The 20922-nt window shown below is 45.3% G+C and overlaps 2 protein-coding genes across 2 annotated transcripts; both read left to right on the forward strand.

The window, feature by feature from the left end:
• The first annotated feature begins 1110 nt into the window (after positions 1-1110).
• Positions 1111-20922, forward strand: LOC106554962 (uncharacterized). Its single transcript, XM_087711411.1, has 6 exons — positions 1111-2136; positions 2572-2686; positions 2766-2849; positions 2967-3034; positions 16063-16192; positions 19007-20922. The coding sequence occupies exons 1-6, from the start codon at positions 1972-1974 to the stop codon at positions 20653-20655; spliced, it is 2211 nt and encodes a 736-aa protein (XP_087567537.1). The 5' UTR covers positions 1111-1971; the 3' UTR covers positions 20656-20922.
• Positions 6898-8653, forward strand: LOC148047339 (uncharacterized). The gene has a single exon (XM_087711549.1). The coding sequence runs from the start codon at positions 6963-6965 to the stop codon at positions 8034-8036; it is 1074 nt and encodes a 357-aa protein (XP_087567675.1). The 5' UTR covers positions 6898-6962; the 3' UTR covers positions 8037-8653.

Consider the following 20922-nt stretch of genomic DNA (forward strand, 5'->3'; position numbering starts at 1 on the left):
CGGTAACAAACGGATAGCTACCATTGGCTAAGGCGCGCCTGGCTGAAGCGGGACTATTGCAGCTTCCCCATTGGTTGTCCTGCTTGTCAAGCGGGACTTTTGCAGCTTCCCCATTGGTTGTTCGGCTTGACAGCTCCAGTATAAATAGCTGTCAAGCAGAGCGTGGTGCTGAAGTTGTTGTTCTATCGTCGTCTTTGCTGTGGGTTCAATAAAGGTTGTTTTTGAGGTTACCTCATGGGGTCCCTCACTTCTGTTGACCAGAATTTAATAACAACCTTTTGTTACATTATTTGAGTGCCACCACTGCCCGGGAGTCGTCGTGAGGTAAAATGTCTGGAGTCTCCAAAGGTTTCATCTCCTCCTCCGTTTTTGACCTGCTCTTTCTTTCCCCCTTTCCCTTCACGGCCTTTCCGCGGGCACCGGAGAGGGTCCCCCGGGGGGGCTCCTCAGGAGAGGGCGGGAGGTGTCCCTGCCCTTTCCGCGGCTGAGAGGCTGAGGGAAGAGTCTGAATCATTTTTCTCATGGCGGCCTCCCTGCCCGCGTCCCGCCTTCCCCCCACTTCAGGCCGCAACACCCGCAGACACAAACTGGGTTCCCCGGAGAGGCTCCCGGTCCTCCTCTTCCAACCTCCCGGCTGTTTCTGACAGGAGTTTCTGACAGGATTTGGACCCTTTTGGGGCCTCCTCCGATGTCTGCGGAGCCTTCAGGGCGGCAAGTTCAGGGAGGCGAGTTCAAATCCTGAAAAGAGGTTTTTCTCCATCTCCAGACAGTAGGGAAAGGAAGATGGAGAAAGTGCCGCGTCTGAAGTCTTTGACAAGGAGCCATGGAGAGGGGCCTTTCTTCCCCCTACTCCCAAGCCCATCTTCCCTGCCCTTTCCCTTCCCCATCCCATGCGATCCCCTTTCCCGCCGTTTCTACGATTCTGGCTCTTTGCCACAAATCCTCCAGGGGGCGCCCTCTGCCAAGGGAAGGGAACTCCAGACGCTTCCCCATTGGCCCACTTAGGGACGAACGTCACGGCTGGCTTTCCAGAGGAGGCTGAAAAGAAAGCCACGTCACTTAGCCTTGCCTTTCTAGGAAGCCCGACTCGCTCTTCTTAACCCCTGGGGCTCCGTAGGAGGCGCAGATACTGCGGGAGGACATCCAGACGTTCCTCGGGTGGGGGTGGAGGGGCTCTTCCCGGGTCCCATGCTCCCCAGCCGCCCTCTCTCTGCAGGAAGAAGTGGGGATGCCGGGAAGGCGGAGGGGATCCGGGGAAGAGCTCGGATGGCTCGGGGTGTCGGGTCGGCCTTACGGAGACCCAGCAAGAGAGGAGAGAAGCCGGGAGAGGAGGAGGCAGGATTCGCGCTGGGCTCCCCGAGAGCCCCGATCTTGTCTCCGGAGGGGTAGAAAAGTGGGGCAGCCTCTCCAGCTGCCTCCTTCCCGGCCTGCTCTGGGATGAGCCGCTTGGGGCTCCTGGCAGGTTGGTTGAAGGTTGTTCACTGGCTGAATTCCACTTTCTAATTCTTGCCTTTTATTTTTTTTTCCTTCTCAGATGCAGAAACTTGAAGCCATTTGAAGTCTTTGCAAGCCAAACTTTTCTTTTGAGGGGGAAAAAGTGTGGAATAACTTGGAGGGATCCGTCCTGCAGCCCCAGAAATGGTCCTGTGAAGGAAAAGGCATCTGGAGACCCACCAGAGTCCTGGGAGCCATCTGGAGTTGCTCTGCAGGACAGAGAAAGGATGGAGACACAACCTTTTGCCAAGGAGGGAAGCAGAAAAGGCCCTTCAGCTGCTCAGTCTGGGAACTGTGGGGGAGCTCTGGACAAGGACTGGGCAGAAGATCCTGGAGGAGGAAACCATCCTTCCTTCAGAAGTTCAGCCCTGGAACTCCATACAATACCAGGAGGCTGAGGGTCCTCGCGGACTTTGCAGCCGACTCCATGAAATTTGCAGACGATGGCTGAGACCAGAGAAACACACCAAAGCCCAGATGCTGGATCTGGTGGTTCTGGAGCAGCTCCTGTTCCTTCTGCCCCCAGAGATGGAGGGCTGGGTGCGGGAGTGTGGAGCAGAGACCAGCTCCCAGGTGGTGGCTCTAGCGGAAGGCTTCCTCCTGAGCCAGGCAGAGGAGGAGAAAGAGCTGATCCAGTTTCCGGTGAGCAACTTTAGGGAGCTCAGAAGGGAATAGAGCAGTGGGTCTCAACCTTCCTAATGCTGTGACCATTTAATACAGTGCCTCATGTTGTGGTGACCCCCAACCATAAAATTGTTTTATGTTTTCTGTATTTTTTCAATAATACATTTTTTCCGATAGTCTTAGGCGACTCCCTGTGAAAGGGGTCCCGACCCACAGGTTGAGAACCGCTGGAATAGAGGATGTGTCTGAATACTTCACCCCTCCTTCCGAAACTTCTCTGCCCTTCATAATATGTGGCAATTCACCAATTCTTGTAGGACATTGTTGGATTGTTTTCTCACTCAGCCTCATGGATATTGGGGGCTTTGAGGTTGTGTTCCGAATATAAGAATCCACTTTATTTTGTGTGATGTACATTAATTCTGTTTCTTTTTTCCTTCCTCCTATTTGAAGTGCTGCACTGTGGAGATCAAAGATCCTGAGGGAAGGAAGAGCCCATCAAATCCCCCCCAGGAGCGATTTTTCATGAGTACCCCTTCGGAAGATCAAAGTCAGGACACCTCAGGAGGTACCATGTTTCCCTGAAAATAAGACAGGGTCTTATTTTCTTTTGACCCCTGAAATAAATGCTTGACTTTATTTTTGAGGTGCAGGCGATGGCAAGAGTGGTCACCTCATGGCTGGGGAGAGGAGGGCTTATTATCCAGGGAGGTCTTGTTTTCAGAGAAATGGTAATGGAAGATCCTCTGATTACCCATCTGTCTTACCTTCACTTTCTCTTCTCTTCTATAGAATACCTCCTCCTATTTTGTTAAATTTTGCATTTTGAAATTATTTATTCTTTACAGAGAAACAAAGAATGACGCTTTCTGGTTTTTATGACAGAGCTCAAACAGCGGTTGAACCTCCAAATCAAGTAAGAAAGGGAAAATATATTAGAATTATATTCCCCCTTCAGGAAGTGAAGCAAGTGTCCAGAGTGCTCTCTCCTTCTATTTTCCACCCTTGTTTGGACTAGATTATTTTTGTGTTCTTCCACAACATGGACGTTCCTCTGGTTATCTTGTTTTGCTAGGTACTCCTCCAACTTTGAGTTTACAAGAAGCAATTTTTTAAAAGTCCTTCAAGAAATAGGAATAGACATATCACAGTGGTAGGAACTGTTAAAAATCCTTTTTTTGGGGGGTGGGGGTAATACTTTGACATGGAGTTGTGCAAGACTAATGAAAAATAAATAAATACACTGCCACGTTACCATTTTTAAAAACCCTTATTTATAACCTGTAGTTCAAAAACAAACAAATCATATTAAAAAATAAATCAGACTCTTGAAATCCAAAGGGAGTGGTCGTATTGAGCATGTAATCACGGTACTTTGGGCTACAAAATAATTTGCAATCCTTTGATTTACCCCTTGATTAGGATATCCAACTTTCCCATTTTACAAAGGCTGAAAAATGACTTTCCCAGGGAGCAATGGAACAAAATAACAGAGTTGGTAGGGATGTTGGAGGTCTTCTAGTCCAACGCCGGCTCAGACAGGAAGCCCTGTAACATTTCAGATAAATTGCTGCCCAATTTCTTCATAAACACTCCCAGTGTTGGAGCACTGACAATTTCTGGCGGCAAGTCATTCCACTGATTGATTGTTCTCACTGTCAGAAAATTTCTCTTTACTTGTAGGTTGGTTCTCTCCTTGAATACTTTCCATCCATTTCTTCTTGAAAAACTGCTATCATGTCACCCCCTAGTCCTTCTTTTCATGACAATAGACATACCCAGTTCCAGCAACTACATTTCTCACTGTCAATTTCATTTTGTTAAATGGGGCCCAATCTGTTGATCCTTCTATATCTGGAGCATATCTTCTGTAGTGTTGACATTCCTGTCAATTTATGCTTCTGCAAATTTGAGGAGTTCTCTTTCTATCATCTTGGTTAAATCACTGAAGAAGATAAACAGATCTTGTGAATCCATTGTTCTTTTTTCCATGTTCAGGAGAGTCTTGTATCCTTCGAAGAAGTGGCTGTGTATTTCTCTGAGGAGGAGTGGTCTCAGCTGGATCCTGACAAGAAAGTGCTGCATTTGGAAGTCATGCTTGAAAACCATAGGAACGTGGTCTCTCTGGGTAAGAGTTTTCTAGTCCCCAATCAGAGAGTTCAAGGAAACAGATTATAGTTAATTTTTTATTTAAAAAAATCAGTCATCTGATATCATCTCCTGGGGGGAAGAAGGAAAGGATCTTCTCCTACTCCAAGGAAGGAAAAGAGTTGATGTCTCTTTGCTTAGATGCTTTCTGTGCCATTTCTTCTCTGTATTTTTCCATTTCTTTTTTAACTTATTTATTTGTGGAGACTGAAAAGAATGAGGTATATTTTTATGTGTCCTCTGGAGGTCATGTGAGAGGAGTATTTTGTCATTTGTCCTCTGAAACCTCTAAAATTGTGTGAGAACAAAACTTTCACACTCAGGCCATGGAAGAGCATTCTCCCAATTCAAGAACAAAGGCCCTGTGCAGTATGACTCAGAGCATCCTAGGGTAAGGTAATCTCCGAGTTACGACAGCGACTGTTCAAAGTTACGACCAGCCCTCCCTCAAGTACTTGAGACCCAGTTCCGGAATTATGAGTGTTGCAACACCACAGCCATTGTTCACACTTGCAAATGACAACAGAGGCCCTGCAAAATTCGCCCTACCTATTCCTCCACACCACCCTGCCAGGACTTACCTTATTTTTCAGACTATAAGACAAACTCACCCCCCCCCTCCAAAAATGGGTGGAAATATCTCTGCGTCTTATAGAGCAAAAAGGGGCCTGTTTTTGGCCTCCTAAACCCTCTGTGCGTCCCGCTTTTGGCCCCCGGAGGCCTCTGCGGGTACTATTTTTGCTCTCCCCGACATGGGGGAGGCTGAAAACATGACATGCAGAGAGTTTGGCAGGCCAGAAAGGACCATGTCTGGCTCTGAAGGCAGCTGATAATTGGCATATGGCTCTGGCTCTCTCTCTCTGCCTCCGACACAGAGCCCTCATCCGAGCCTTCCCCAGAATCCAAGATTGACCCATGTTCCTCCCTAACCTCTTCACTGTCCGAATCTGGTGCCAGCTCCATTGGCCACTGGCAGGCCACAACAATCACGTGAAGTGTTAATACCACTTTATAATGCCTTGGTAAGACCACAATTGGAATACTACATCCAATTTCAGTCGCCATGATGTAAAAAAGATCTTGAGACTCTAGAAGAGTGCAGAGAAGAGCAACAAAGATGATTAGGGGACTGGAGACTGGGTATGTCTAGTTTAATGAAAAGAAGGACTAGGGGAGACATGATAGCAGTCTTCCAATATCTCAAGGGTTGCCACAAAGAAGAGGGAGTCATGCTATTCTCGAAAGCACTTGAGGGTAGGACAGGAAGCAAAGGGTGCAAACTAATCAAGGAGAGAAGCAACTTAGAACTAAGCAGAAATTCTGACAGTTAGTACAATTAATGAGTAGAATAACTTGCCACCACTGTAAATTTTTAAGATGTTGGATAACCATTTGTCTGAAATGGTGTAGGGTTTCCTGCCTAAGCAGGGGGTTGGACTAAAGACCTCCAAGGACCCTTCCAACTCTCTTATTCTATTCCTTAACTCAAACTGACTCTGAGTGAGATTTGCATATATAGATTTTATTGTTGTTACGTGCAAAGTCGTGTCCGACCCATCGCGACCCCATGGACAACGTTCCTCCAGGCCTTTCTGTCCTCTACCATCTTCTGTAGTCCATTCAAGCTCACGCCTACTGCTTTGGTAACTCCATCCAGCCACTCATTCTCTGTCATCCCCTTCTTTTGCCCTGAATCTTTCCCAGCATTAGGGTCTTCTCCAGGGAGTCCTTCCTTCTCATTAGGTGGCCAAAGCATTTGAGTTTCATCTTCAGGCTCTGGCCTTCTAAAGAGCAGTGTTCTAGGACTGACCGGTTTGATTGCCTTGCAGCCCAAGGGACTCGCAGGAGTCTTCTCCAGCGCCATAGTTCAAAGGCCTCAATTCTTTGGTGCTCAGCCTTTCTTATGGTCCAACTTCACAGCCATACATTGCAACTGGGAAAACCATAGCCTTGACTATACACACTTTTATTGGCAGGATGATGTCTCTGCTTTTTAGTATGCTGTCTAGATTTGCCATAGCTTTCCTCCCCAGGAACAAACATTTTTTAATTTCTTGCCACAGTCCCCATCTGTGGTGATCTTGGAGTCCAGGAAAATAAAATCTGTCACTACATTTCTTCCCTTTGGTAAAAATTGAGAGGGCCGGATGGCATGATCTTAGTTTTCTTAATGTTGAGTTTCAAGCCAACTTTTCCACTCTCTTTCTTCGCCCGTAACAAGAGGCTCTTTAGTTTCTCTTCACTTTCTGCTATTGGAGTGGTATCATTTGCATACCTTAAGGTGATTGATATTTCTCCCAGTAATCTTAATTCTAACTTTTGATTCACCTAGCCTCGCCTTTCTCATGATGTGCTCTGCATATAAGTTAAATAGGAAGGGCGGCAGTATACAGCCTTATATATAGCATATATAGATAGATAATTGTGAAGAAAGACATGTTTTCTAGGTATTTTCAAAGCTTTCAGACTCATGAATATAGAAATCATCATGTCTATATCACACTCCGTTAAGCAGGCAAACATACAACCGAATGGATTTTCAGAGAAATTCACAAGGAAATTCACTTGACTTTCTACACTGATCTTTTTCCCTAACCTTGTTATTGTTTTCATTTCCCTTTTGCTTTGAAGGTAATAATGGGCAGGAGAATCAAGATTCTTGTGAACTGTTCCAAGTGATCAGTGCTAAAGATAGAATGGGGGAGTTTGAAATTCAAAAGAAATTTGAACGCCATGAGAGAAACCAGTCAAAGAATTGGAATCAGGAAAGCTCATGTTCCACTGATGCGCCGATGCAAGATTTTCTTGCCCAACAAGAGAAAATAAGGAAAAAATATACTGGGAAAAGTATGAAGCTAATCAAAGTTAAAGTACATGATCTCTATTTCCAAAACAAAGGAGAGGATGCTATAAGAAGACACAATAGACAAAATTACAATGGGCCATTCATCCATTCTTTTGGAAATAAGTTCCTTACATCTCAAAAAATGATTGACACAAAAGAGAAGTTTTATAAATGTTTGGAATGTGAAAAATGTTTTAGAACAAGCAGTCAACTTAGTATCCATAAAAGGATCCACACAGGGGAGAAACCATATAAATGCATAGAGTGTGGAAAGACCTTTGCTCAAAGAAATCATCTTATTTCCCATAAGTTGATCCACACAGGGGAGAAGCCGTATAAATGCATGGAGTGTGGAAATACGTTTACTCAGGTCAGTGGGCTTAGAAGACACAAAAAGCTCCACACAGGAGAGAAACCGTTTAAATGCATTGAGTGTGGAAAGACGTTTGCTGAAAAAGGTACTCTTATTTCTCATAAGATGATCCACACAGGAGAGAAGCCATATAAATGTTTGGCATGTGGAAAATGTTTTAGAACAAGCAGCCAACTTACTATCCATGAAAGGATCCATACAGGGGAGAAGCCATATAAATGCATGGAATGTGGAAAGACCTTTGCTCGAAGAAGTTATCTTATTTCCCATAAGATAAGGCACACAGGGGAGAAGCTGTATAAATGCATGGAATGTGGAAAGACTTTTACTCAGAGCACTGGACTTAGAAGACACAAAAAGCTCCACACAGGAGAGAAAACATTTAAATGCATGGAGTGTGGAAAAAAGTTTGCTGAAAAACATACTCTTATTTCCCATAAGATGATCCACACAGGAGAGAAGCCATATAAATGTATGGAATGTGGAAAGAGCTTTGCTCAGAATGATAATCTATCTTCTCATAAAAGGATCCACACTCAGGAAAAACTATAAAGCAATAGCAATTCCACTTAAACTTATATACCACTCCACAATGCTTTACCAAACTCTCTGAGCAGTTTACAAAGTCAGCATATTGTCCCCAGCAATCTTGGTCCTCAATTTAGCGACTTCAGCAGGATGAAAGACTGAATCAACCATGAGCCAGTAAGGATCAAACTCCTGGCTGTGGGCAATTAGCCTGTAGTACTTTACTTTACTATCCTAATTTTAGACAAAAATGTACTGGTATAGGATCTCCTGCTTGAACTGAATGTGTGGATAAGGGTGCCAGCCGCCGAGGATTCATACCGGACTTAGGACTTCAGGCACCAGGGCTCCATCAATTCCTGGATGGACAGGAGAATGTTGTATCTCTGGGGGCTCTTTAAAAAGAAAAAAAATCATCTTCCGATTCACTAGTGGATCCAGAAGTGAATTAAAATCTCTCCAGCAATTCCCATCTCATCAAGTTGGAACCCCAAAATGTTATCAGTACATTTTTACCTAAAATTAGTTTAATTTTGGGTTGGGCAATAAAAATGATTCATGCCATCTGATTGTCTGTTTATCTATTAAAATAATCGATACAATTTGCAGATGTTTTTAATAAAATGCCAAATTGAAACTTTTCAATTTTCACTGATTTAATAATGCCCTGTCCACTTTCTAGCTGAAATATTTTTTCTCATCAAGAATCTGCATTTCTTCTTCAAACAAAGAATCACAATTTTCACTCCGTAAAGTCACTACCTTTTTAAAGCTATTCCACAAAGATCTTTAATGTTTCCAGATGCAAATGGGCTTATTATGAAAAGAAGAAGAAAAAACCCACACCGGAAATGTTGTTCTTTGTCTAGGTGGCAACCAGATTAGATTCCTGGTTTAAATTACAAATAAAAAGTTGAATGTTTTTCAGCATCATAGAATTAACAGTTATTAAAAACAATCCTTCAGCTGTGAGAAACATTGTTAGCAATGTACTCGGAACTTGAATGGACCTTTTAAGGCAGAGGCCACCAACCAGTGGTCCGCAGACAAATGGTGTTCTGTGAGAAGATGTTGGTGGTCCGCGGGGGGGGGGCAGGGGGCGTTTTCCTCGAACTTCGAAATTGGGTATGTTCAGGAAAGCGGAAGGGCCAATGGGAGTCCTCCCTTCTGGAGCGTCATCGGTCTCCGGCCAGAGTCTCCCTTGACTTCACCCGATTGAGGAGATAGTTCCGCGCCCATGATTTCGGTGCAATAGAGTCCGTCAAGACAGCATTAAATATTGCTATCATCTCCTGTCCGCGCAGAGAGAGAAGCGGAGAAAGTGGCGGCCTGGGGATTTCCTTTCAGTCTTCAGGGGCTGCGGCTGGGGGGGGGGGGCATTCCAGCCCTGGAGGGCAGTATGGACTCCCCTCCCCCGATCCGGCATGGAGCGGGCTGCAATGGATGAGAGAAGGGGAGGTGCAGCCCCCAGCCAGCGAGGGCTTGCGGGGTCTCTGGGCCTGTCCATTGGGGGAGATCCTCGGGCGCCTTCACACACACACGCACGTACATATTTCTTCGGTGGGAGTGTCCCTCCTTTAACATGCGGGGTCATTGTCCCCCGTCCCCACCGGAACCTTCTGCCTTTTGCTCCCTTTCCTGGCAAAGGGGTTGCCGGAGGGCCGCTTTTACCCCCACATTTGCGCTGTGGGGTTTTCTGACCCACCGCAAACGGCAGCTCGTGTTTTGGTTCAAGAATGGCTGTTGTTGATCTCAATTGGGGGGGGGGAGAGATAAGAGTGGAAGAAACGGGAATCCCTGGCTGAGAATCGTGAGGAGAGCAAAGAAAGTGGGGGGCGGGGTTGTCACTTCTAGGGTGTCACTTCATGAAGTCCCTACTTGACCTACACGGATTCCCGCTCCCACTTTCTCCGCGGAACGAACTCTCTTCCATCGGGTAAAGTCACAAAGGACTCTGCCCGGAGACTGATGACGCTCAAGCAGGGAGACATTCCATTGGTGCTGCCGCTCGTTCTGGCTCCTCCCCACTCCAAAGTCCGGAAAAAAGGCTCCTCCCCCCCTCAATTCAGACCCCGGTAGTTCCCCTGGGGCTGGAAGCGCGCACCGTTCCTTTCCCATGTGAAGATTTCTGCCCTGGGAAGAGTTACTGCGCTGGATGAGAAAGGGGGAGGCGCACCCCATAGCACGGAAGACTTGGGTGTCACAGAAACCCCCCCCAATCCGAAGGGAAGCCATAGAAAACCCTCAGCTAAACCAGGGCAGGCCGGTTTTGGTTCAAGAACGGCTGTTGTTGATCTCAGTGGGGGAGGGGGGAATCAGAGGGTGGGAAAGGGGAAATCCCTCCCTCCCTCCCTTCCTCTTTGGGAAAATGTTCCACTCGGAGACCGGCCCTAGGATGCCCACCCCAGCGCCGAGTGGGGCGGAACTGGGACCCCAGAGAAGCCAGTGACCATCCTTGGGGATACTCAGACTATGTGAAAAAAGAGATTTTCCCCCGAGGAATCTTGGAGTAAGATCCTTTCCTGAATTCGGCCTCTTTCAACTGCAGCCCTTTGGCCTCCCCGCCCTTCCCTAACTGTGGGGCTGCCCCCTCTGCCTCTGGGGGATGCCCGGGCAGGGGGGGGCTGACCGTCCGATCCCACGACCCACTAGGCCCTTCCCCTGGAGTAGCCCCTCCTTCTGCTGTTCCTGGGGGATTCGTCCCCTCCCCCCCCAAGTCCCCGTTTCAGGGACGCTTCTCCTCCCCCGAGTTAGCTAGAAAGAGCCCGAGAAGGACCAAGCTCCCAGTTTGAAAGGTTGGGAACCTAAGCAGACATCTAGTCCACCCCCACCCCATGCACACAGAGGAAAGCCTAGCTGAGAATTGTGAACAGAGCAGAGAAAATGGAGGGTCCCTTCTGGGCCTGCCCTGCACTCCCCCTTGAGCTCCCCCCCCTCGGAGAGTGAAGGGATCCCACTCCCACTTTCAGTTTCATTCTCTGCTTCAGACTCTCCTTCCTCCTTCAGGTGAAGTCACAAAGGACTGTGCCCGGAGACTGATGACCCTGGGGCAGGAAGAATTCCCATTGGTGCGCCAGCTCGTTCTGGCCCCTCTCAGCTCAAAAGTCCAAGAAAAAAACCTTCCTCCCCCTCGACATCCCCCCATTCCTCCTCTGGGGCTGGAAGCATCTGGCCGGACACACCGCTGGATGACCTGGGGGAGGGTGGGGGGAGATAGCAAGGACTGAGGTGTCGCACACAGACACACACACAGTCCAAACGGGAAGGAAGCCGCGGAAAACCATAAAAAGTCGCCACTTCAGGGGAGAAAAAGGCGGTTTCCATCCTTTAAACACGCGTCTCGCTTGCTCGTAACGTCTGGATGAAACGGTCCCTTGCGGTTTCCCGCCTCTCAACCCCAAATGCGAAGGAGCCCCTCCCCTTTCTTTCTGTGGGTTAGAGGGGGGTCCCCCTTTTCCTGGCAAAGCAGCCCCGACCGGAGATCCTGGATTAAAAGTTTGACTGTTTCTCCTTCGCTTCTCCCTCCTTTCCTTCGACAGGGGTTGGACTAGATGACCTCCAAGGTCCCTTCCAGCTCTGTTCATCTGTTATTTTTGCACAATCTCAAGCCGTATAAGAATCTATACCTTTTTCTGAAGAAAAAGAAAAAAAGATATAAAGGAATATTTTGGAAGAAAATTTCCCCCGAGGGAAAGGCTGGCCGGAGATCAGGGGAGGGAAATGGCGGCGTTTCTCGGAGGGGGATCCGAGGAAGCCGCTGCTTCAGCCCCAACCGCCTCAGAGGACAAAAGAACCGCCAAAGGAGCCTCTGGATCACCGGACGCCGCAGAAACGGCACCGAAATCTCCCCGCTCCTCCCGCTCTTTTCTCGGCTCTCCCAGAAGAGAATTTGGGGGGCTCCCCCGGAGAAGAGAGGGGGGGGAAACTATCCCCCAAAGCCCCAGAAGACGAGAAGCAACGGGTGGAAAGGAACCAAGGAGAGAAGCAACCTGGATCTAAGGAGAAACTTCCTGAGAGGGAGAATTAACCGGTGGAACTCCTTGCCACCAGAGGTTGTAAATGCTCCAACACTGGAAGATTTAAAGAAGAGACTGGACTGAAATGGTATTTAGCTTCTCCTATGCCTGACCAGAGGGCTGGACTAGATGACCTCCAAGGTCCCTTCCAGCTCTGTTCTCTTCCAACTGCAGGCCGTTCTTGGTTGTGCCGGTCAATAAACCTCCTTTCCTAAGCAGCCTCCATTTTACTCCCTTCTTGGAACTGGACCTGTTTTTCCTTCCGACACTATCAGGGGATAAAATAGAAACCCACGACTGGAAGGTGCAACTGAAGAGGTTTAATGTGGAGGAAACATGCAGCTGGTGACCAAAGGAAAAGGGAGACACGGACGCAAACTTGTAGTTTTGTATCAATATAAATGTATTTGACATTCACAGCAGAGAAGACAGTCAGGAACATCCTGAGGTAAATCTCAAAGGTGCCCAGAAGAAAAAGGCGGGAAACAAGGGAAACGCCCCCTTTCCACCCGCAGCAACCAATCAGAGCGCAGATCCCCTCAGGCGGGAGTCCGCCCTCACTCAGCCACAACGGGGTGTTCGGCTTTCCTTCTCCAGCTGTTAAATTGGATATTTTAACATCTGAAGTTTTCAAAACTAAGAGACCTAAAATGCTTTTGTCCATTAGAGTGAATTGTCAACCTGGAATGATTTTTTTTATCTTGCACTGTGCTAAAAGGAAGTCAACGTCTTTTTTCTCTTGTACCTCAGACTTTCTTTTCCCCTCTCCTTCCCTTAATTTCCTATTTCCTTTTTTTCTTTGTGGTTTGTATAATAAATAAATAAGATCTTGAGGCTCTAGAAAGTGCAGAAAAGAACAACAAAGATGGAGGCTAAAATATATATTTAAAACGGTTGCTGGAACTTGGTCTGCTGATGAAAAGGAGGACGAGGGGGAACATGATGGCAATATCTCAGGGGCTGTACAAAGATTTATTTTCTTTTCCCTTTCCTTCCATTCTCACCCCTCACCTCCTATGCTATAAATAAATAAATAATAAACAGACCTAATGAAAAAGGAAGCAAAGTTGCCCTTTGCGCCAAATCCACCAGGGGGCGATCTCTGCCAAGGGTAGGGAGCTCCAGGAACTTCCCCATTGGCCTATTGGTGGGCGAACGTCACGGCTGATTTTCCAGATGGGGGGGCGAAGGAAGTGACATCACAAACGCTTGCCTCTCTAGGACGCTGCACTCGCTCTCCTTAACCACTGCGCTTGGGTGAAGGCTGTTCAGTGGCTGAATTTCATTTTATAATTTTCTTTCCATCTGAGATACAGAAACTGGACGCCATTTGTGGTCCTTCCAAGGCAAGCATTTCTCTTGGGGAGGAAACAAAGAGCAGAATAACTTGCAGAGATCAGTCCAGCGGCCCCATAAATGGTCCCGTGAAGGAAAAGGCATCTGGAGACCCACCAGAGTCCTTGGACCCATCTGCATTGCTTTGCAGGACAGAGAAAGGATGGAGACACGATCTTTTGCAAAGGAGGGAAGCGGAAAAGACCCTTCAGCTGTTCAGCCTGGGAAGTGGGGGAAGCCCTGGAGAAGGACTGGGCAGAAGATCCTGGAGGAGGAAACCATCCTCCCTTCAGAAGTTCAGCCCTGGAACTTCATCCAATACCGGGAGGCTGAAGGTCCCCGAGGACTTTGCAGCCGACTCCATGATGTTTGCAGACGATGGCTGAGACCAGAAAAACACACGAAAGCCCAGATGCTGGACCTGGTGGTTCTGGAGCAGCTCCTGGTCCTTCTGCCCCCAGAGATGGAGAGCTGGGTGCGGGAGTGTGGAGCAGAGAGCAGCTCCCAGGCGGTGGCCCTTGCAGAAGGCTTCCTCCTGAGCCAGGTGGAAGAGCAGAAGGAGCAGGTCCAGTTGCAGGTGAGAGACTTTAGGGAGCTCAGAAGGGAATAGGGAAAGTGTTTAAATACTTCACCTCACCTTCCCAAACATCTGACATTCATAATATGTGGCGATGTCCCACCAATTCTTGCAGGACATTGTTCCATTGTTTTCTCACTCAACCTCATGGATGGGTATTGGGGTGTTCTGAATATAAGAATCCACTTTATTTCATGTGACGTACATTAATTCTGCTTCTTTTTTCCTTCTTCCTATTTGAAGTGCTGCACCGTGGAGATCAGAGATCCCGAGGGAGAGAAGAACCCATCAAATCCCCCTCAGGAGCTATTTTTCAGGAGGATCCCTTGGGAAGATCAAAGTCAGGACACCTCAGGAGGTAATGGAAAATCCTCCCAATTGCCCATCTCTCTTACCTTCGCTCACCTCTTCTATAGAATACCCCCTCCTTTGTTAATTAGGCATTTTGAAATTATATATTCCTTACAGAGAAACAAAGAATGAAGCTTTCTGGTTTTTATGATGAAGATCAAACAGCGGTTGAATCTCCAAATCAAGTAAGAAAGAGAAAAGTTATTAGATTTCTATTCTCAGTTCAGGAAGTGAAGCGGGTATGCAGAGTGTTCCCTCCTTCTACTTCCCCCGCTTGTTTCGCCTGGATTTTTTTTTGTTCTTCTACAACATGGAGAGCAGAATAGCGGGTTCATGTTACTGTCAGTCAGCATAGCTTTCTCTGGTTATCTTATTCTGTTAGGTATTCCTACAACTTTGAGTTTACAAGAATTTTTAACAAGTCCTTGAAGAAATAGGAATAAATGTTTCACAGTGGCAGGAACTGCTAGAGACCCGGGGTTTTTTTTGTAATTCTTTGACTGAATTGTGCAGGGCTAATGAAAAATAACTAAATACATTGCACATTACCATTTCTAAAAAGCCTCATATATAACCTGTAGTTCAAAAATAAGCATTAAAATCTAAAGGGACTGGCCGTGTTGAGTATGTAATCAGGGTACTTTGGGCTACAAAATAATTTTCAATACTCAGTTAGGAGATCAAACATTCCGGCTTTGCAAAGGCTGAGAAATGACTTTCCCAAGGAATTGTCTCTTCTTTCTTTTCTTCCTTTCAGCCAATGGCTCAGACTACCAGATCAATGACAGGCAGAGCGATAGATCAAGTTGATCCAGAAGTAGGATTACTTTGCTGAAAGGCACTGAAGATTTTGCAGAATCAATGCACTTGATAAACGTCCCCAAATAATTCTTCAGTAAAAGCAATTTATAGATTTGCCCATTTTCTCACCTAAAATTAGGCTGTGTGGTGCACAGCCATTTAACTTGCTGCATATCCCTGCTTTGGGAATTTGGGAACAATGGAGCAGAATAACAGTGTTGATGGGGATCTTGGAGGTTTTCTAGTCCAACCGGGTGCCCAGACAGGAAGTCCTATAACATTCCAGAGAAATGGCTGTCCAATATCTTCATAAACACCTCCAGTGCACCGACAATTTCTTGAGGCAAATCATTCCACTGATTAATTGTTCTCACTGTCAGGAAATTTCTCTTTACTTGTAGGCTGGTTCCCTCCTTGAATAGTTGTCATTCATTGCTCTTGGAACACTGCTATCATGTCACCCCCTAGTTCTTCAAGATCTTTTTAACATCTGGCAACCAAAACTGGATGCAATATTCCAAGTATGGTCTTACCAAAGCATTATAAAGTGGTACTAATACTTCATATTATTTTGATTCTATCCCTCTTAATGTAATGATTTTGTTCTCTTTTTTTTTTTTTTGGAAACTCTAGCCTACTGCTGACTCATGTTTAAGTTGTTGTCCACTAGGCCTCCAAGATTCCTGTTGCCCTAGTACTGTTACCCTTACTACTGTTAAGCCAGGTATCATCTATTCTATGTAGTGCATTTTGTTTTTCTTTCTTAAATGTAGAGCCTTACACTTCATTTTGTTATATGAGGCCGGATCTGTCAATCCTTCTATATCTGGAGCTTATCTTCTGTAGTGTTGATATTCCTGTCAATTTCGTCTTGTCTGCAAATTTGAGGAGTTCCCCTATCCTCTTGTCGAAATCATTAATGAAGATGAACAGATCTTGTGAATCCTCCTGTTCTTTTTTCCGTGTTCAGGAGAGTCTTGTGTCCTTCGAGGAGGTGGCTGTGTATTTCTCTGAGGAGGAATGGTCTCAGCTGGATCCTGACCAGAAAGCGCTGCATTCGGAAGTCATGCTTGAAAACCACAGGAATGTGGTCTCTCTGGGTAAGAGTTTTCTAGTCCCCAATCAGAGTTCAAGAAGACAGATTATAGTTAATTTTTTATTTAGAAAATCACTGATCAGATATCGTCTCTTGGGAGGGAGAAGGAAAGGATCTTCTCGTACTCCAAGGAAAGAAAGAGTCAATGTCTCTCTGCTTAGATGCTTTCTCTGCCATTTCTGATCTGTATTTTTTCATTTCTATTTGAACTTATCTGTGGGGGCTGAAAAGAATGAGGTGTCTTTTTATGTGTCCTCTGGAGGTCACGCGAGAGGAGTGTGTTGTCATTTGTCCTCTGAAACGTTCCCAAATTATGTGGGAACAGAACTTTCACACTCAGCCGATGACATTCTCCCAATCCAATTGGGAAAACGAAGGTCTCATGCAGCATGACTCAGAACATCCTAGGGTACGGGTAATCCCTGAGGTATGACAGTTACCTTAGCGACTATTCCAAGTTATGGCAGCACTCCCCCAAGTACTTGAGACCCAGTCCCAAAATTCTGAGTGTTTTAGCACCACAGCCGTCATTCACACTTATGAATAGAGGTGCTTCAACATTTGCGCTACCTATTTCCCCATCCCACCCCATAGGGACCTATCATATTTTTCAGACTATAAGATTCCCCCCCCCCCCCAAAAAAAAAGTGGGTAGAAATGTCTACATCCTATAGAGCGAATACTGTTTATGGCCTCCCAAACCCTCCATGTGTTCCATTTTTGCCCTCCCTGGTGTCCAGAAGCACTCTGCAAGCCAAAAACAGGCCTGCTTTTGGCCTCAGGAGGCCTCCACATACCCTGTTTTTGGCCTCCTGTGAATCAGGGAGGCTGAAAACAGGATGCACAGATGGTTTGGGAGGCCAAAAATGAGCCCAAAGAGTGGTTCTCTATGCCATGGAGGGCAAAAACAGAACACGTGGAGGACAAAAACTGTTTTTTCTTTTTTTTCCTTTTCTAAACCTAGGTGCATCTTATGGTCTGAAAAATACGGTTCCTTGCGATGATGTGGCGAGCCGTAGGTTTCTTTGCCTACTTCAGTGGTTCCCAAACTTGGCAACTTTAAAACTTGTGGACTTCAACTCCCAGAATTCTCCAGCCAGCAGAGCTGGAGTTGAAGTCCACAAGTCTTAAAGTTGCCAAGTTTGGGAACCACTGGCCTACTTTGATACATTTGCAGAAAAAAGAGGCTTAAAGTAGTGAGAGATGCATGAAATCAGTAGTGGGAAATGTATTGATCTCACTCTGGTGCTTTAGGCCTCTGTTCTCCGCTAACCAAGGCCTGCACTAGATCCAGGGCAAAAGTCTTTGAAAACGAACAGGCATCTTTGCAGAGCATTTGGATCTTATGCAGTCCTCCATTGTTAAAAGGCTAAAGTACTACGATGTGAGATCACATGAGTACCCTGAGAGCTTGCACTGCTGGTCTCGGGTAATCTTGCACTAAAGTACTTTAGGCCTCCATTCTCTGCAAACTGACCCTTGTACTAGATCCGTCCAAAGAACCCTTGGTCCGATGGGACTTTGGGACAGTGAAATAGCCATTCTTGAAGCCTCCCAGCTTTCCAGTCTCAGCACGAAGAGCATTTAGAAGCCAATGGGGGGTTTCCACAAGGGATTTGGCTCCAAAATCTCATTGCTGGGATCAAGGAACGGACTGAGTGGGGGTTCCACCCACCAGACTGACACCATAGAGTAGCTGCTCCAAGGTACACGGGAAGAAGGAGCTTGTTTCAAAATTGTTTCATTTCTCCCAGGTCTCTGCTGAAATTAACCCACCGCAAGAAATCTTAAGTTTTCTCCTAATTCCTCCTTATATGATTATTATGATACTCAATGGTGAAAATAGAAAAGTTTTACATTTAGGCAAGAAAAACAAAATGCACAAGTAGAGTATATGTGGTACCTTAATCATAACTGTGAGAGGGATCTTGGAGTCCTAGTGGACAACCATTTAAATATGAGCCAGCAGTGTGCAGCAGCTGCCAAAAAAGCCAACACAGTTGTAGGCTGCATAAAGAGAGGGATAGAATCAAGATCATGTGAAGTGTTAATACCACTTTATAATGCCTTGGTAAGACCACACTTTGAATACTGCATCCAGCTTTGGTCACCACGATGTAAAAAAGATGTGGAGACTCTAGAAAGAGTGCAGAAAAGAGCAACAAAGATGATTAGGGGACTGGAGGCTAAAACATATGTAGAATGGTTGCAGGAACTGGGTATCTCTTGGGTAATCAAAAGAAGGATTAGGTGTGATATGATAGTAGTGTTCCAATATCTCAGGGGATGCCACAAAAAAGAGGGAGTCATGCAATTCTCTAAAGCACCTGTGGGTAGGACAAGAAGCAATGGGTGGAAACTAATAACTTCGGAGAAATTTCCTGACAGAACAATTAATCAGTGGAACAACGTGCCTCCAAAAGTTGTGAATGCTCCAACACTGGACGTTTTTAAGAAGATGTTGTGTCACCATATGTCTGAACTGGTGTAGGGTGAAGCAGGAGGTGAACTAGAATACTTCCATGTTCTCTTCCAATTCTGTTATTCTATTCTATTCCTTAACTCAAAACTGACTGAGTGACATTTGCATATATAGAAATAATTGTAAAGAAAGAAATGTTTTGTAGATATTTTCAAAGTTTTCTTAACTCATGAATATAGAAATCATCATGTCTATATCACACACACCCCTGTAAGCATGCAAACATACAACATAATGGAATTTTGGAGAAATTCAGAAGTAAATTCACTTTGACATTCTACACTTTGACCTTTTCTCTAACCTTGTTATCATTTTCATCTCTCTTTTGCTTTGAAGGTAATAATGAGCAGGAGAATCAAGATTCCTGTGAACTGTTCCAAGTGATCAGTGCTAAAGATGGAATGGAGAAAGTTGGAATTCGAATGGAATTTGAAAGCCATGAGAGAAACCAGTCAAAGAATTGGAATCAGGAAAGCTCATCTTCCACTGATGCTCCAAAGCAAGACTTTCTTTCCCAAGATAAAATAAGGAAAAAATATACTGGAAAAAGTGTGAAGCTAATCAAAGCTAAAGTACAAGTAAATGAACACTATTTAACCCAAAACAAAGGACACGATGCTATAAGAAGACACAATGCACAAAATTACAATGGGACATTCATTCTTTCTCTTGGAAATAACTTCTTTACATCTCAAAAAGCGATTGACGCAAATGAGAAGCCTTATAAATGTTTGGAATGTGCAAAATGTTTCAGAACAAGCAGACAACTTACTTCCCATGAAAAGATTCACACTGGGGAGAAGCTCTACAAATGCATAGAGTGTGGAAAGACCTTTGCTCATAACAATACACTTACTATCCATAAAAGGATCCACACAGGGGAGAAACCATATAAATGCATAGAGTGTGGAAAGACCTTTGCTCATAGCAGTACACTTACTTCCCATAAGATGATCCACACAGGGGAGAAACCCTATAAATGCATGGAGTGTGGAAAAATCTTTGCTCAAAGAGGTCATCTTATTTTCCATAAGATGATCCACACAGGGGAGAAGCCGTATAAATGCATGGAGTGTGGAAAGACGTTTCCTCATGGCAGTGGACTTAGAAGCCACAAAAAGCTCCACACAGGAGAGAAACCATATAAATGCATGCAATGTGGAAAGACCTTTGCTCTGAGCAGTAGACTTAATATCCACCAAAGGATCCACACAGGGGAAAAGCCATTTAAATGTATGGAGTGTGGAAAAACCTTTGCTCAAAGAGGTAATCTTATTTCCCATGAGATGATCCACACAGGGAAAAAGCCCTATAAATGCATAGAGTGTGGAAAGACATTTACTCATGGCAATGGACTTAGAAGCCACAAAAAGATCCACTCAGAAGAGAAACCCTATAAATGCATGGAATGTGGAAAGACCTTTGCTCGAAGGAGTAATCTTATTTCTCATGAGATGATCCACACAGGGGAGAAGCCCTATAAATGCATGGAGTGTGGAAAGACGTTTACTCATGGCAATGGACTTAGAAGCCACAAAAAGATCCATTCAGGAGAGAAACCATATAAATGCATGGAGTGTGGAAAGACCTTTGCTTATAATAGTGGGTTTAGAATTCACAAAAAGCTCCACACAGAAGAGAAACCATTTAAATGTATGGAATGTGGAAAGACCTTTGCTCAAAGTGGTACTCTTATTTCTCATAAGATGATCCACACAGGGGAGAAGCCCTATAAATGCATGGAGTGTGGAAAGATGTTTACTCATGGCAGTGGACTAAGAAGACACCAAAAGCTCCACACAGGAGAGAAACCATATAAATGCATGGAATGTGGAAAGACCTTTGCTCAAAGAAGTAATCTTATTTCCCATGAGATGATCCACACAGGGAAGAAGCCATATAAATGTATGGAATGTGGAAAGACCTTTGCTCAAAAACGTAATCTTATTTCCCATAAAATAATCCACAGAGGAGAAGCCATATAAATGCATGGAATGTTGAAAGAGTTTTGCTCTGAATGGTCATCTTTTCATAAAAGCATCCACATTTGAGTGAAACTATATAGCAATAGTAATTCCACTTAGACTTATATACTACTCCACAATGCTTTACCACACTCTCTGAGCAGTTTACAAAGTCAGCATATTGTCCCCGATTGCCAATTAGAGCATTTGGTGAAGGAGGAGATCTGGGTCCTCATTTTAGCAATCTCAGAAGGATGAAAGACTGAATCAACCATGAGCCGGTCATGA

This window comes from Thamnophis sirtalis, unplaced genomic scaffold, assembly GCF_051295495.1.
Source record: "Thamnophis sirtalis isolate CommonGarterSnake01/CBP01778 unplaced genomic scaffold, rThaSir2_p1.2 scaffold_3, whole genome shotgun sequence".
Taxonomy (NCBI): domain Eukaryota; kingdom Metazoa; phylum Chordata; class Lepidosauria; order Squamata; family Natricidae; genus Thamnophis; species Thamnophis sirtalis.